This window comes from Neovison vison, chromosome 9, assembly GCF_020171115.1.
Source record: "Neovison vison isolate M4711 chromosome 9, ASM_NN_V1, whole genome shotgun sequence".
NCBI classification, from domain to species: Eukaryota; Metazoa; Chordata; class Mammalia; order Carnivora; family Mustelidae; genus Neogale; species Neogale vison.
Genome location: NC_058099.1, coordinates 12,173,289 through 12,189,896, shown reverse-complemented (window position 1 = coordinate 12,189,896; position 16,608 = coordinate 12,173,289). Strand labels below are relative to the sequence as shown.

The following is a 16,608-nucleotide window of genomic DNA, read 5'->3' as shown; positions in this document are numbered from 1 at the left end:
AAGGCATTTAAAAATGTATTATGGATAAGATATATCCATAACCATGGGGTTATAGGTAATGCAAGTATTTTCTTCCATCTGGTGACTTGCTTTTTCCTTTTCTCAGTGGTTTCTTTTGATGAATAGAAGTTCTTGATTTTAAGGTAATTTATTATTTTTTCCCTCTGTGTTTCTTTCATTTTCTATTTTCCGAAAAATTCCCTGTTCCAAAGGCATAACGACACTCTTTTGTGATATTTTCTATAAAATGTATTGTTTTATCTTTCACACTTAGGTTTACAAGTGTGACTTAATTATTTTATATGATGTGAGATAGGGGTTTCCCCTTCTGCATGTGTTTGCAAGTAACCCGGAACTGTTTCTTGGAAAGATAGCCTCTTACCATTGCTTTGCACCCCCTCCTCTGTCATGACCAGGCATAAATGTGAGGGTCTGTTTTTGGGTGTCTCTTTCATCCTTTGGTCTGCCTGATGACCTTTAAGCCAATGTTACTCTAACTTAATGATTGTCATTTTATAAGTCTTGATATCTCATGGAATATGTTTTCTACCTTGTTACTCTTTTTCAAGTTCATTTTTGGTTAATCTTGACTTCTTGCCCTTTCATGTAAGTTTCTGAGTCAGCCTATCAAAAATACCTGCTTGGGTTTTAAAAAAATTTTTATTTTTATTTTTTTTATTTGAGAGAAAGAGAACACAAACAGGAGGAGGGGACAGAGGGAGGGAGAGAGAGAGAGAGAGAGAGAGAGAGAGAGAGAGAAAAGCAGACTTCCCCCTGAGTGTGGAGCCCCATATAGGACTCGAGCCCATAACCCTGAGATCATGACCTGTGCCAAAATCAGGAGTTGGATACTTATATGACTGAGCCACCCAGGTGCCCCTTGCTTGGGTTTTGAATGGAATTTTACTGAATCTATAGTTTAATTTGGAGAGAATGGCATAATTGAAACAGTCCATGTTTTAATCTGTGAACTTGTGTATGTCTTGCCATTCACCTACATCTTATTAAATTTTACCCAATCATGCTTTATAATTTTCAGTGTAGAGGTTCTCCACATCTTCATTTGATTTATCTCTATGTATTTGATCTTTAATGTTTATTTAAATAAGCTCTTTTTAAAAATTCGTTTTGGTCACTTTATGGAAATATAATCATTTTTAAATTTTATGTATTTATTTAAATTCTAGTTAGTTAAGTATATGGCAAAATTAATAATTGGTTTCAGGTATAGAATTTAGGGATTCATCACTTACATATAACACCTAATGCTCATCATAACAAGTGACCCCCTTAATACAACGTCCATTTACCCCACCCCCTGCCTACCTCCCTTCATCAACCCTCAGTTTGTTCTGTATTGTTAAGAGTCTCTTATGAGTTGCTTCCCTCTCTCTTTCTTCCCTTCCCATAAGTTCATCTGTTTTGTTCCTTAAATTCTACATACAAGTGAAATCATATGGTGTTTGTCTTTCTCTGGCTGACTTTTGCTTAGTGTAATACCCTCTAGCTCCATCCACACTGTGCAAATGGCAAGATTTCATTCTTTTTGGTGGCTGAGTAATAGTCCATTGTATATATATACTACCTCTTCTTTATCCACTCATCAGTTGTTGGACATTTGGGCTCTCTCCATAGTTTGGCTATTGTTGATAATGATGCTATAAACATAGAAGTGCTGATGTATTTTTGTATCCTTTGGGTAAATACCTCATAGTGCAACTACTGGGCCATAGGGGAGTTCTATTTTTAACTTTTTGAGGAAACTTCATACTGTTTTTTGGAGTGAGTGCATCAGCTTCCATTCCCACTAGGAGTGTAAGACGGTTCCCCTTTCTCCATATCCTTGCCAACACCTGTTGTTTCCTGTGTTGTTAATTTTAGCCATTCTGATAGGTGTGAGGTGGTATCTCACTGTGGTTTTGATTTGTATTTCCCTGATGCTGAGTGATGTTGAGCATCTGTTCATGTGTCTGTTAGCCATCTGTATGTCTTCATGTCTATACCTATCTTCTGCCCATTACTTAACTGTTTGTTTTTTGGGTGTTGAGTTTGGTAAGTTCTTTATAGATTTTGGATACTAACCCTTTATCAGATATGTCATTTTAATTTTATATAGTATATTGAATTTCTTTTACTAAATGCTTTGTTTAAGATGTTCAGGAGTGATATTGGGCTCTAATTTTTCTTTTCTTGTAACAACCTCTTAAGTATTGCAGTGCCTATTCTGCATGATCACTAAGGCTGGGCCTTGGGTAGGGTCTGACAATCAAATCTGTGAGCCACATGGGGGCTTAAGTGGATAGGAGAAGAATCCATGAAACAAGATGGGATAGGGAGGGAGACAAACCATAAGTGACTCTTAATCTCACGAAACAAACTGTGGGTTGCTGGGGGGAAGGGGGTTGGGAGAAGGGTGGTAGGGTTATGGACATTGGGGAGGGTATGTGCTTTTGGATAAATTCGAAGGGGAGGTGAACCATGAGAGACTATGGACTCTGAAAAACAATCTGAGGGGTTTGAAGTGGCAGGGGGGTGGGAGGTTGGGGTACCAGGTGGTGGGTATTATAGAGAGCATGGCTTGCATGGAGCACTGGGTGTGGTGAAAAAATAATGAATACTGTTTTTCTGAAAATAAATAAATTGGAAAAAAAAATCTGTGAGCCACAACAAGCTACACCCAGCTTCAAACTGACATAGCTTCACAATAGGATAAATGCTGGAAAGTACATCAGGCATTCAGAAGCACTGTAGAAGTCTTGTTTATCCTCTATGCATCTCTCTATATCCACAGTAATTTCACACTAGAATGTGAATGGTCATGTAAAGAGATGGGCAATGTAAAGAGATGAGTCAGACCATCTCAGATTAAGAATTGCATCAGATCTGGGGTCTCTTGGGGTCTTATATCTTGATGATCATATAGTCCTCTCTGGGATATGTTTCTGTCATTTTTAAATGGGAGCATTTTTATTTTATGTGCAATGAGTTGGCATTAAGGTAGGTATCTTAGATATCTGCTGTTAAGGTGGTTATCTTGGATGACCCATTCAAGGAAGTTCACTTAATCCAACATAATGAAGCCTATATCTATCACGTACTGATGGAAACATTGGTGGCACATATTGAGGCTACATGTGTGGATCAGTCCATGTCGGTTTGAGCAGATGCAGAAAGAACAAGAACCCTGGCCAAATTCCCTTAGAGGGCTCCTGGAGAGTTCTTGGTGACCCATCTTTCTCTCTCAGAGAAAACGAGGCAAAAGGTGGGATGTGTTTCTAACCCCTATTGTTCTGTGGAACTGTTCTTGTCCATTACTGGTCACCCAATAGGCGATCTTGACAAGAGTCACAGCACACTGGTTTACTACATAGCAGGATCCTAATTTATTTTAGATACACATTCTTTGAATTACTGCTGTAAGATGGGGATATAAGAGCTAAATCCTCAGGTTTTCTGGAGGATGAAGTAATCGTTATAGTCTACCCATTAATTCTTTCCTTCCAATTAACTGCTGGCAATTATCAATACTTACTTGCTATATATTTCTTAGGTATTAAAATATTCTCAAAACAGTAATTTCCGGGGCACCTGGGTGGCTCAGTGGGTTCAAGCCTCTGCCTTCAGCTTGGGTCATGATCTCAGGGTCCTGGGATTGAGCCCCACGTCAGGCTCTCTGCTCAGCGGGGAGCCTACATCCCTCTCTGCCTGCCTCTGCCTACTTGTGATCTCTCTCTCTGTCAAATAAATAAATAAAATCTTAAAAAAAACAAAAAAACCCCAGTAATTTCCATATATCTGATGTATAAAAATAGATGTTTTAAAACTCTGCAACACTAGGACCTGTATTATCCAATGAAGAGGTGGTATTCCTTCCCAGTAATCACATTGAACCAGGAGTACATTACTTCACACAATTTCTGATATACCTTTTCCAGCTGGACTATTTCTTTCCCTTCCCCCTCCCCCCGCAACAAGTTGTATTTTTTACAGGCTTCATCAGAGACATTCAGTTACATAAGTCATTTTTCTAGAAGTAAATTCTGGGGCATAAATATATTTCATTCACCAAAGAACAAGTTTTATATTGATTTAGGACTTAGGTATCCTTGTGGAGCACCACACATTTATCTCCTATGGGGATGATCCAAGATTGATCCTTCACTTGTTTAACATTACCAAATGTATCATAGAGAGCCAAAGTTCCTTTTTAGGGGTGTCAGTAAACACCATGCTTAGGAGTTAAATCTTGTCATGGTTTAGGCTGGCTGTACTGTTCCCACAAGTGAATCTCCCATGTCTGAGCCTTGCCATTGCTGTTTATATCAGATAGCATTGCTGTCAACATGGCAATTGCTCCTTCCTGGGTGAGGAGGGTTTGTGTTCTTTCCCAGTTATCAATCAGCAAGATGTTGAGTCAGCTTAGTAAATGCATAGTCCATTAAAATACTGCCCCATCATATTTCTGGATCAAATGTCAAGTTCATCCAGTTTTCTAGAAGAAGACTTCCCTCTAGTGACTAGAATGAGTCTTCAAAAAAGTAATTTCCTTGAGTCCACACACTTAGCCAAGCTCCTGACCCTTTAAATCCTTTTTAGTCCTCAGAGCCAATGTTGCATGATCACAAGTGTTGTTGCCATGTGTATTTGTGGCACAAGACTAATTCAAGTATACTATGTTCACCAAAAACCTTTGTGTTCCTCAAGGGATTGCCAGGTGATCGTATTCACGCAGCCGGTACAATTCAGTTCAAATATCTAAAGCATTTTCACAATCCTTTTTCATTTTTTTAGAAGTTCCAGAGTGAAGTCATCATTGGTATGTGACAAACTCTGTCATGTCTACATTCCCTTCTTGTTCTTAGGTCTTCTCTTGTTTTTCTTTCCATTCCTTTTCATACCCTTAAAACTTAGCCTTAATATGGGATTAAAATATTTTAAAAAATATTTTTAGTGGAGAACACAGGCAGCAACCTCCTTGATCTCAGCTGCAGCAACTTCTTGCTAGACACATCTCAGAGGCAAGAGAAACAAAAGCAAAAATGAGCTATTGGGACTTCATCAAGATAAAAAACTTTTGCATAGCAAAAGAAACAGCCAACAAAACTAAAAAGTAACCTATGGAATGGGAGAAGATATTTGCAAATGTCTTATCAGATAAAGGGCTAGTATCCAAAATCTATAAAGAACTTATCAAACTCAATACCCCCAAAACAAAAAATCCAGTCAAGAAATGAGCAAGAGGGGGACGCCTGGGTGGCTTAGTTGGTTAAGCAGCTGCCTTCGGCTCAGGTCATGATCCCAGCGTCCTGGGATGGAGTCCCGCATCGGGCTCCTTGCTCGGCAGGGAGCCTGCTTCTCCCACTGCCTCTGCCTGCCACTCTGTCTGTCTGTGCTCGCTCTCTCTCCCTCTCTCTCTCTGACAAATAAATAAAATCTTAAAAAAAAAATTAGTCTGTAAGGCTGGGAGGGGTTGCTCTCTCTATAAGAGGCAGCCCGACCGGTAGGTATGATTCTCTGTACTGGCTCGAAATAAAGCTTAAAAAAAAAAAAAAAAGAAAGAAAGAAAGAAAGAAAAGAGCAGGAGGGACACCTGGATGGCTCAGTCTGTTAACCATCTGCCTTCAGCTGAGGTCATGATCCCAGAGTCCTGGGATTGAGCCCCAAGTTGGGCTCCTTTCTCTCTCTCCCTCTGCCCCTTCCCCTACTTGTGCTTTCTTCCTTTCAAGTTAATAAATAAAATTTTAAAAAGAAATAGGCAGAAGATATGAACAGATAGTTCTCCAAAGAAGATGTATAAATGGCCAACAGATACACGAGAAAAGGCTCAAAACATCACTCAGCATCAGGAAAATGCAAATCAAAACCACAGTAAGATGCCACCTCATTCTGGTCAGAATGGTTAAAATGAATAACCCAGGAAACAACAGATGTTGTCAAGGGTGCAGAGAAAGGGGAACCCTCTTAGACTGTTGGTGGGAATGCAAATTGGTGCAGCCTATCTGGAAAACAGTATGGAGATTCCTCAAAAAGTTAAAAATAGACCTACCCTATGACCCAGCAATTGCACTACTAGGTATTTATCCAAAAGATACACAGTAATTCAAACAGGTAGATGCACCCCAATGTTTATAGCAGCAATGTCCACAATAGCCAAAATACGAAAAGAGCCCAGATGTCCATCAACAGATGAATGGATAAAGAAGATGTGATATGTGTGTGTGTGTATACTGTATATATATATATAATGGAATATTAGTCATCAAAAAGAATGAAATCGGGGCACCTGGGTGGCTCAGTGGGTTAAGCCGCTGCCTTCGGCTCAGGTCATGATCTCAGATCCTGGGATCGAGCCCCGCATCGGGCTCTCTGCTCAGAAGGGAGCCTGCTTCCTCCTCGCTCTCTGCCTGCCTCTCTGCCTGCCTGTGATCTCTCCCTGTCAAATAAATAAATAAAATCTTTAAAAAAAATGAAATCTTGCCATTTGCAACAATGTGGATGGAACTAGGGAATATTATGCTAAGTGAGATAAGTCAGTCAGAGAAAGACAAATACTACATGATTTCACTCATATGTGGAATAAAAAATATCTGCTGAACATAGGGGAAGGGAAGGAAAAATAAGATGAAAATTGAGAGGGAGGCAAACCATAAGAGACACTAAACTCTAGGAAACGAAATGAGGATTGCTGGGGGAGAAGAGGGAGGAAGGGATAATTGAGTGATGGGCATTAAGGAGGGACATTACTTTATGTAAACTGGGTATTATATGCAACTGGTAAATCACTAAATTCTACCTCTTAAACCAATAAAAAAAAGGAAATTGAACATAAATAAATAAATAAACAAACAAAATCATTTTAAAAACCTCCTCTTGGCCATCATTATAATTCCTTAAGTGCCTGTTGGTATAGTTTTCCATCCACATTCATATCTGATGTAGTTAAAAGAGTAAATTATATTCCAACATATCAGCAGATGACAACAACATGTATCTCTCATACCCAGGTACTTGCTTTAACCAGGGTGTCATCCTGGTTTACAGAAACATAATGTAGTGGTTGTTAGCTGACAGTCACAATATGCCCAGTGAGGTTCAAAGGTAGGAATCAAAATAATAAATGTAACATGTAACTAAAATGATATTTCCAACCTATGATGATCTAGGCAGTTCATCAAGGAACTCTGAGTGATGTCTTCTCTTCAGACAGTGTATATAAGGTCTCAGAAAACTGTTGAGGTGTGGCTTTGGTTCAGTTGTCGTTCTTTTAAAAAAATAAATAAATAAATATTTATTTATTTATTTACTTACTTATTTGATGGAGAGGAAGAGAGAGAGAGAGCACAAGCAGGCAGAGTGACAAGCAGAGGGAGAAGGAGAAGCAGGCTCCCCACACAGAAGGGGGAGCCCGATGTGGGAATCAATCCCAGTAACCTGAAATCATGATGTGAGCTGAAGGCAGTTACTTAACCATCTGAGCCACCCAGGCGCCCTCTACCAGTTCTTTTTTTTTTTTTTTTTTTTTTGCTTTCTAGTTTTCCTTCTTAAGGGATAATTAGTCCAAGAGTAACTTCTTATATGGCCATGACCCAACACCACATATGAGAGGAACAACTGAGACTATTAGTTGTGCTGAGGTGGTTTTTAAGGAAAGAATGATAACTCCCTTTCCTGCCATTATTTCCCATTATGTGACCTCTTCAACAGCCACAGGTCTCCTGATTTTTCCAGTTTCTACCTGTCTTACCCCAGATTGGGCTTCACTGGTTCAGCTATACTGCCCTCTAGAGGCATGTGACAGGATTAGGCTCTCCAGAGCTGCTGCTTTTCATTTTTAGGAAGGAGTAAAATAGCAAAGGATGATGGGCCAGTCTCTACCAGGAAAGAGAGAGGCATCACCTATGGTCAGTCTTAACTTAGCATCACTGAGTGAAATTTCTATTCAGTCCATTTTTCCTTTAGGAATATGCACAGGAAAATTTAGAGGAATGAGGTAGAATTCTGAGCAGCAATGTTTCTTTCTGTCTGGACTGCAGATGTTATACTGTCCCTTAATTTCAGATGAAGCACATATTTGCACGATATTAATCTATACTGTGTACCAGTGCTAATAGTCCCAAGGCCTTTGTTCATTATCTCTAGGTCATCCAACTTCTTTTAAAATTGAAGTACAGTTTACATATAGTAAAATAATGCAAATTGTAAATGTACAGCCTTTTACTGATGATTTGTTTATCTAATTCCTGCTGATGAACACTGGAGTTGTTTTTAGTTTGTTCTACTACGAATAAAGCTGCTGTGAATATTTTATACAAGATTTTTTTATAGACAAATGGTTGTTGTATGTGTAATTAAGAATTGCCAAACTGTTTTCCAAAGTGATTCCATAATTTCACATTCCCACCATCAATATATGAGAGTTTCAGTTGCTCCAAATCCTACAAAAATTTTGTATTGTCTTCTCAATTGTAGTCAATCTGTTGAGTGTTCAATGGTATCACGTTGTGACTTGAACTTATGTTTCCCTGATAAGTAATGATGTTGAGTGTCTTTCATATGTGGTATTGGCCGTTTGAATATCTTCTTTGGTAAAGTGTCTGCTCAAATTTTTTGTTCACTTTTTTAAAATTTAAATTATATTAATTCACATGTAGTGTATTATTAGCTTCAAAGGTAGAGTTAAGTGATTCATCAGTTGTATTTAATGCCCAGTGATCATTACATCCTTAATGATCCTCCTTATGCAAATCCTCCTTAATGGGAACATCCAGTTACCCCATTCCCCACCCCCTTCCCCTCCAGCAACCCTCAGTATGTTTCCTATGGTTGAGAGTCTCTTGTGGTTTGTCTCCCTCTCTGATTTTTTCTTGTTTTATCTTCTCCCCTATTATTCTTATAAAAATATTTTATTATATTAATTATTTCAGCTTTGTTGAAGTCTTGAAATTTGGTAATGTGTTTCCTCCAACTGTGTGGTTTTTCTTCAAGATTGTCTTGGTTATTCCAGGGTGTTTTCATTTTCATTTAAATTTTAAAATGGGCTTGTCAATTTCCAAGGAAAATGACCAGGTTCCAGGGCTCAGGCTTGGAGTAAAGTGGGTAGAAACAGCATTTGCTCTCCCACAGCCCACAGTGGCAACCTGGTTTGGTGTAGGGTATCTGTTGACTGTGGGTAGGGGAGGAGGTCACAAAGGAACACAAATCACAATGACCTCCTGTTTTTCAACAAAAACACTTAATGCAGTAGGATGATGCAGATATATCTTTAAACTTTCACAAGTTTTGGTACCTAGAATGCTATATACTATCAAATTATAACTCAAGTGAAAGACCCAATAATGACATGTTTCAGATAGGCATACATATAGAAAATTTCACCTCTTTTGACCTTACAAAGAAAGTCTCTCACCGTTACATTAGTCATCTGATTTATTAAGAGGTTTATATTCCATGTGATATTTTAAACAAATCAGAGATTATAAATATGTTAATTGGAAATTCTCTCCCTCTCTCTCACCTACTGCACTGACTTTGCTCACATATATATTTATACAATCTTTAAGAACAATTAATTCAGTTTTATACTTGTTACATATCTTCATTTTTCCACCTAATGGCTTTCAGGGGATAAACATCCATTTGATTCTTCCTACTTGCTGCATATTCTTACTGTAAGGGCCTGGTTGGCCCGAGGGAGCCATTTTGTTGCAGTGAACTTAGATTGACCCTATGCAATGAACTTAGATTGACCCTGCCCCTCCCAGAGGGGTAAGTCTTATAAAAGGAGAGCAATTTGTTCAGGATATATATGTTGGAAAATGATTAGTTTAAAGCAGCATTTGGAGGATGAGAACATGATGAATCTTTGTGGGAAAATGGAGGAATAGTGAGGAAAATTATCATGATTTCAGCAGAGGCAGGGACCATAGGTCAGCTGTCATCAATGCATGTGAGCACAAGTTAACTTGCAACAGTTCAGTTTTCATGAAGATCTAGTAGAGACCAGATTTGCGTGGAGCAGATTACATGTGTGGGTTTGTCAAGAGGGTGCTGCTGAGACTTCCTCCTGCCCACCAGCTTCTTCAGGCCCTCCTTCAGGTCTCTGTTTCTCAGACTGTAGATAAAAGGGTTTAGCATGGAGGGCAGAACTGTGTAGACAAGTGTTGCTATGTGGTCCCTGGCAGTGTAGGTGGACAGGGGCTGTAAATAGACATAGAAGATGCTTCCATAAAAGAGAGCTACCACGGTGAGGTGAGAGCCACAGGTGGAGAAGGCTTTGCGTTTCCCAGCGGCTGAGGGGATCTTGAGAACTGCGATGCGGATTCGTAGATAAGAGAAAATAATGCATAGAAAGGGGGGTCACCAAAACAACAGAACCTTCTGACATCACAATTTCATTGACAAAAGTGGGGGAGCATGACAACTTCATCAGGGGACTGAGGTCACAGAGGAAGTGATGGATGACATTGGAGTGACAGAAGATGAGGCGATTCAGTAGCAGTGTGTGTAGGAGTGAGTGGAGGTGAGGAAGTGAGAAGGAAAAGGCCACCAGCAGGACACAGCAGTGGTGGTTCATGGTGGTGATATAGTGGAAGGGGTCACAGATGGCCACATAGCGGTCAAAGGCCATGACTGCCAGAAGGCAGCTGTCAGTGTTGGCCAGAGCATAAATGAAATACATCTGTGTAAGACACCCAGCATAGGAAATGGTCTTCTCTGACAGAAAGTTTACTAACATCCTGTGGACAATGGTTGTTGTAAAGCAAATGTCAGTGAAGGACAGGAAACTCAAGGAGAAATACATGGGGGTCTGGAGCTGGGGGTCAGAGTGGATGGCCAGGATGATGAGTAGGCTCCTGATTATGGTGACCAGGAACATGGTGAGGAAGAGGATAAAGAGAGATGTCTGGTCTTCAGGCCGGGAGGAGAGTCCCAGGAGAATGAACTCAGAAACACTGCTGGTTTGGTTAACTCTTGCCACTGGCTTGGGTCTAGTTCTATACACGATGTTTTGTTATTTACCTTACTCCAAGTCCACAACCCAGCAAGACTTTGTTTTCTCTGGTCACAATTAGCTGCTATGCAGGGGCCCTTGTCCATCTCCCTTGATGTGGTCCTCTGTTCCCAAATTCATGGCATCACAAAGCCGTATAGAGAGGCTGGAGGGACAGAAGAATTTTCCTTTAGAAACCATTAGAGATGGACCTCACTGATTCCAGTTCAGTAGTTCTATTCTGTGAAAGCACTGTTCCCTTGCTGGAGAGTTAGCAACTAAAAACAGGCAGTTCCACTGTGTAGCTCATGTTCTAGGTGGGGAGACAGATCATCAACAAAGGGCATTAACTAGTACATAAAGGATGGAGATGGTTGAGGGATGCATTTGCCAAAATAACCGAAAGGGAAAATTTAAGGGGAATGTGAACCCATTTCAACAAAGTAGGCTTTTTCTCCTCTGAGGAGTCTGTGCAATCTTCCTTTTCTGGTAAACTATTTTTTCCTTTCTTTAGTATTTTGTCCTAAATCACATTTGTACAGGATGGGCATCCATTGTTGAGTATTCAACTTATGCTTTATAATTCACCAGTCATATATGTATGCAAAAATACTTATGAGAACACAGTATTTTTTTATATATTAAGTGTTGATATACATATCAGTCTTATGCAGTTACCTTGTGATTGACATCAGAGTGACCTCATTTTCTTGCTACTAAAAATAACTCTGTGAAAAGAGATCTTATATAAGCAAAATGTTGTAAATCAACTTTTTAGAGTCAGCATATCCATCCATACCTCATTAATGGACATATTACATAGACATTTTCAAATGGTTTGAGGTATTGGTTATTTATATATTCCTACTTGCCATAAAAATCTCTCTAATGAACATACTTAAATCCCCAGTGTGTTTGAAATAATTTTAAAAGCACCATATTCTTTCACACCTTTTCAATGATCTTTTTACATTGGAACTTTCATGGGTTAAATACTGTTATTTTAACTAATATGTTAATTCATTTAACATTGAAATATTAATAATTGATTAATTTAACAATTAAAATGCAGTAATTACGTTAATAATTAAATGATTCATGTGCATAACAGTGATTATGGTTAATAACAGTTTATTGCATATTTGGAGGTTGCTAAGAAAGCAAATTGCAAAAGAATGCTTACATTTTATTTTATTTTATTTTTCTTTTGAGAGAAAGAGCATTCAAGAGTGAGAAGGAGAGCAGGGAAGGGGCAGAAGCAGAGGGAGAGAGAGAATCTAAAGCAGGCTCTATGCCCAGTGTGGAGCCTGAAGAGTGCTCAATCCCATGACCTTGAGATCATGGCCAGAGACAAAATCAAGAGTCAGATGCTTAAACAGCTGAGCTGCCCAGGTGCCCTGACTCAAGAGAAACTCTTGATCATCGTAAGTCTCAGTGTTACCTTCCCTTATCTGCTATGGCTGGTTGTCCTCAAAATCAATTAGCTCACATGCTTAAAATATCCTTCTCACTGCCAAGTTATCAGACTAATCTCATGGTTTTTGCAAGAGCTTACAGAAGAAATGTTAGTTGATTCACTGCATGATTTGAGTGAACCAGTAGTTAAAGTTAATAACAATAACCAGTATCATTGAGAATTTTCTACATGTCAAGTTTGTGCTAAAGACCTCACAAATGCCACGATGAGGGACCATGAAGCATGTGTTCTTAACAGGAGCCTGAGGCTTAGAGGTGCAGTGGTTTGCTCAGGGTCACCAAAGAAGTGAATAGCAATCAGGATTTGAACTCCAAGCTGAATCACTCTGAGGCACATGCTCTTAACCCTTAGCCTACACCTCCTCATGTCTGTGTGTCTACATATTGGGTCACAATCATACACGTGTTTGCCTCACAGTGGTCATTTCCAACATGACCACCCCTTCTATCCCTTACCTGACAAGTTTTCCTCTCCCATATTCAGAATCTATCCTTGCAGTGGCTAGGGAGGTGCCAATCTTTCTGAGTTACACAGATGGAGGACTTGAAGTTTTGAACATCCATGACTAACTGGCCCAAACCAGGTGGAAAAAAATTGGCCATGCACGGCTGGGACATGTCCATGTGGAGTTGTGGTCAGTGCTGGGTAGTGTTCTTGGATGGGGTTTGATTTGTCCTCTGTCACTTGTTCATAAGCTGATTCCTGGTGTTTTATGAATAGCAAGTGAGACACCATGTCTGCAAAACAATTTGTCAAACACAGATCAGTATTAAACAAGGAGCCATTTGTGAAAGGGTTGCTTGAGGAAACCAGAAATTAGTGGAAATTTGGGTTAATTAATGAGATTAGGTGATCACCTATTCTGATGACTAGGAAAAAGGAAGGTTTTTGAATATAAGAATCAGGAATAAGAATTCTTAAAGCATAAGGTGAGTGGGTGAGGCTGGGAATATAATGGGTTTGTTTGTTTGTTTTTCTTTCCCTTTCCCTCTTTCTTTCTCCCTTCCTTTCTCTCTTTCTCTCTCATCTCCCTTCTTTCTTTCTTTCCTTCCTTCCCTCCCTCCGTTTCTATCTTTCTTTCTCTCTCTTCTTTTCTTTCTTTCTTCTCTCTTTCCTTCCTCCCTCCCTCTCTCCCTTTCTTTTCTTTCTTTTTTCCTTTCTTCCTTTCCTTCCCTTTCCTTCTCTCTCTCTCTTTCTTCCCTTCCTTCCTTCCTACTTTCTTTCTTTCTTTATATCTTCCTCCTTCATTCTCTCCCTCTCTCTCTTCCTTCCTTCTTCCCTCCCTCTTTCTCACTCCCTTTTTTCCTTCCTCCCTCCCTCTCTCCCTTTCTGTTTTTCTTATTTTGTTTCTTTCTCTCCCTCTCTCTTCCTTCCTCCCTCCCTCCCTCCCTCTTACTCTCTCTCTCCCTATCTTTCTTTCTTTCTTTTCCTTCCTTCCTTCCTTCCTTCTTTCCTGATGGTGTTTTCCTTCCACCAAAGGCCACAGTGTATACTGCCTAGAGGTCAAACTGGATGGACTGAAAACTAAAAGCAAGATGGAGGTTTTAGTTGGACCCTATGACTTCTTAATCCATGAAATATTTGGAGCTATCAGGGAGGAAAGTGTAGGTGCCAGAGGTTGGAGGAGCCAAGCAGGTGGTTAGTTTACTGAAGCTCACCTCTATATCCAGATGCTGTTCTTTCCTTCCCAGTGTTTCCAGAAGCTGGTCTGCACCACACCAGCTAGTCAGCTGCCAGTCTGCTTCTCAGCCAAGCACAGCCACCTCATGTGTCTCCCATGACATTCTGAGCTGGTGAACAAGGAGAGGAATAGGAAAGGCAGGCAAACGGATATGTTACTTGGGAAAGATAACATGTTTCCCTTCACTGGCCTCCAACACATCATGTCTGGTCCCCAGCATGCTACTGCTTTCCCAGCTCCCCATCTCAGAAAGCAGAGAAATCCTGACTCAAGGGACAAGGACCCTCTTGATTGTGAAAGCCTAGGCAGCATCTCCTGAGTCCACGCTCTGCTCTGTTGGCCTCAGGGGTCCTTGTCAAGCTGAAGAAGTTGTGGTTTGATGATCTCTCCAGGGAGCTGGTCCTGTAATCATTCTAAGTGTTATGGTCCATAATCAAAGGAGCAAGACTGATACAAAGCAAACGTCAAGCAAAGCTTTACAAGCATCGAGAATCAAACTGATTGGTCAGGGCTGTCTCTTGCAAAGAGGCAACCCCTCCCAGACTCACAGACTAACTTTTATAGAGGTAGTTTAGCCGGTCTATACACAGGTGGCCAATGAGATTGCAATACACAGAGAAAACTGCACAGTCATGCTAAGTCTGCCACACACAGAAAAATAAACTGCTAGGTAACACACGGGTGGCCAATTGAATTTCAGTTTACCCTAGTAGATATATGCATGCCCAACTGATTGGATTTCTTCACCTGGCCTGACCTGCCCTTGTATCTAGGCTTTGCAAGTAAGTTCCTCTGGGAGGGGCAGGGTCAATCTAAGTTTACTGCGTAGGGTCAATCTAAGTTCACTACATAAACACAAAATGACTCCCTCTGGCCAACCAGGCTCTTACACTAAGTGGAGTAAGTAGACTGGGAATCACACCTAGCAGGGCTGACTCCAGGTGATATAGGAGCCCCAAGGCTTCCTGTTTCAGTGTTGGGACTCATTCCAGAGCTTCTTAACCTCAGTGCAACCATGTTTAGGTGTAAGGTTAGCTTGTGTATTTGAGACCTTTCTAGGTTTTATTTTGCGGGGGGGAGGGGGTGGGTGAAGTCTTATATTGCTATGTAGTTCCCTCTTAGGACTCTTAGGTTTTGAATAGTTATGTTCCCATTTTCATTTGCTCCCATGAGTTTTTTTTTTTTAATTATTTAATTCTGTATTTCCTGGTAGACCCATCCTACTAAAGAATGGATGCTCATTCTTCTACATATAGCTGTCCAGTTTTCCCAGCACCATTTATTGAAGAGACTGTCTTTTTCCCACTGTATATTTTTTCCTATTTTGTCAAAAATTAATTGACCATAGAGTTGAGGATCCATATCTGCGCTCTTGACCATTCTCTTACACCATACACAAAGATAAACTAAAATGGATAAAAGACCTCAATGTGAGACAGGAATCCATCAGAATCCTAGAGGAGAACATAGGCAGTAATCTCTTCGATATCAGCCACAGCAACTTCTTTCAAGATATGTCTCCAAAGACAAAGGAAACAAGTGAAAATAAACTTTTGGGACTTCATCAAAATCAAAAGCTTCTGCACAGCAAAGGAAACAGTCAACAAAACAAAAAGGCAACCCATGGAATGGGAGAAGATATTTGCAAATGACAGTACAGACAAAAGGTTGATATCCAGAATCTATAATGAACTCCTCAAACTCAACACACACAAAACAGACAATCATATCAAAAAATGGGCAGAAGATATGGACAGACACTTCTCCAATCAAGACGTACAAATGGCTATCAGACACATGAAAAAATATTCATCATCACTAGCCATCAGGGAGATTCAAATTAAAAGCACATTGAGATATCACCTTACACCAGTTAGAATGGCCAAAATTAGCAAGACAGGAAACAACATATGTTGGAGGGGATGTGGAGAAAGGGGAACCCTCTTCCACTGTTGGTGGGAATGCAAGTTGGTGCAGCCTCTTTGGAGAACAGTGTGGAGATTCCTCAAGAAATTAAAAATAGAACTTCCCTATGACCCTGCAATTGCACTCCTGGGTATTTACCCCAAAGACACAGATGTCGTGAAAAGAAGGGCCATCTGTACCCCAATGTTTATAGCAGCAATGGCCACGGTCACCAAACTGTGGAAAGAACCAAGATGCCTTTCAATGGATGAATGGATAAGGAAGATGTGGTCCATATACACTATGGAGTATTATGCCTCCATCAGAAAGGACGGATACCCAACTTTTGTAGCAGCATGAACGGGACTGGAAGAGATTATGCTGAGTGAAATAAGTCAAGCAGAGAGAGTCAATTATCATATGGTTTCACTTATTTGTGGAGCATAACAAATAGCATGGAGGACATGAGGAGATAGAGAGGAGAAGGGAGTTGGGGTAAATTGGAAGGGGAGGTGAACCATGAAAGACTATGGACTCTGAAAAACATTCTGAGGG

At 40.1% G+C, this 16,608-nt stretch overlaps 2 protein-coding genes across 2 annotated transcripts; both read right to left on the bottom strand.

Annotated features, from left to right (window-relative positions):
* Window positions 1-3,061: 3,061 nt before the first annotated feature.
* Window positions 3,062-3,232, bottom strand: LOC122916848 (40S ribosomal protein S29-like). Its single transcript, XM_044264236.1, has one exon. It carries the CDS (start codon window positions 3,230-3,232, stop codon window positions 3,062-3,064), a length of 171 nt encoding a protein of 56 aa, XP_044120171.1.
* Window positions 3,233-9,972: 6,740 nt separating this feature from the next.
* LOC122917043 (olfactory receptor 1L8-like) lies at window positions 9,973-11,794 on the bottom strand. Its single transcript, XM_044264391.1, is given in 3 exon segments — window positions 9,973-10,353; window positions 10,355-10,994; window positions 11,790-11,794. Coding segments are annotated over 3 exon segments (1,026 nt in total).
* Between the last annotated feature and the right edge of the window lie 4,814 nt (window positions 11,795-16,608).

What these genes read in the sequence shown, in the direction of transcription:
- LOC122916848 (XM_044264236.1), bottom strand. Translation starts at nt 3,232, where the DNA reads ATGGGTCACCAAGAACTCTCCAGGAGCCCTCTAAGGGAATTTGGCCAG.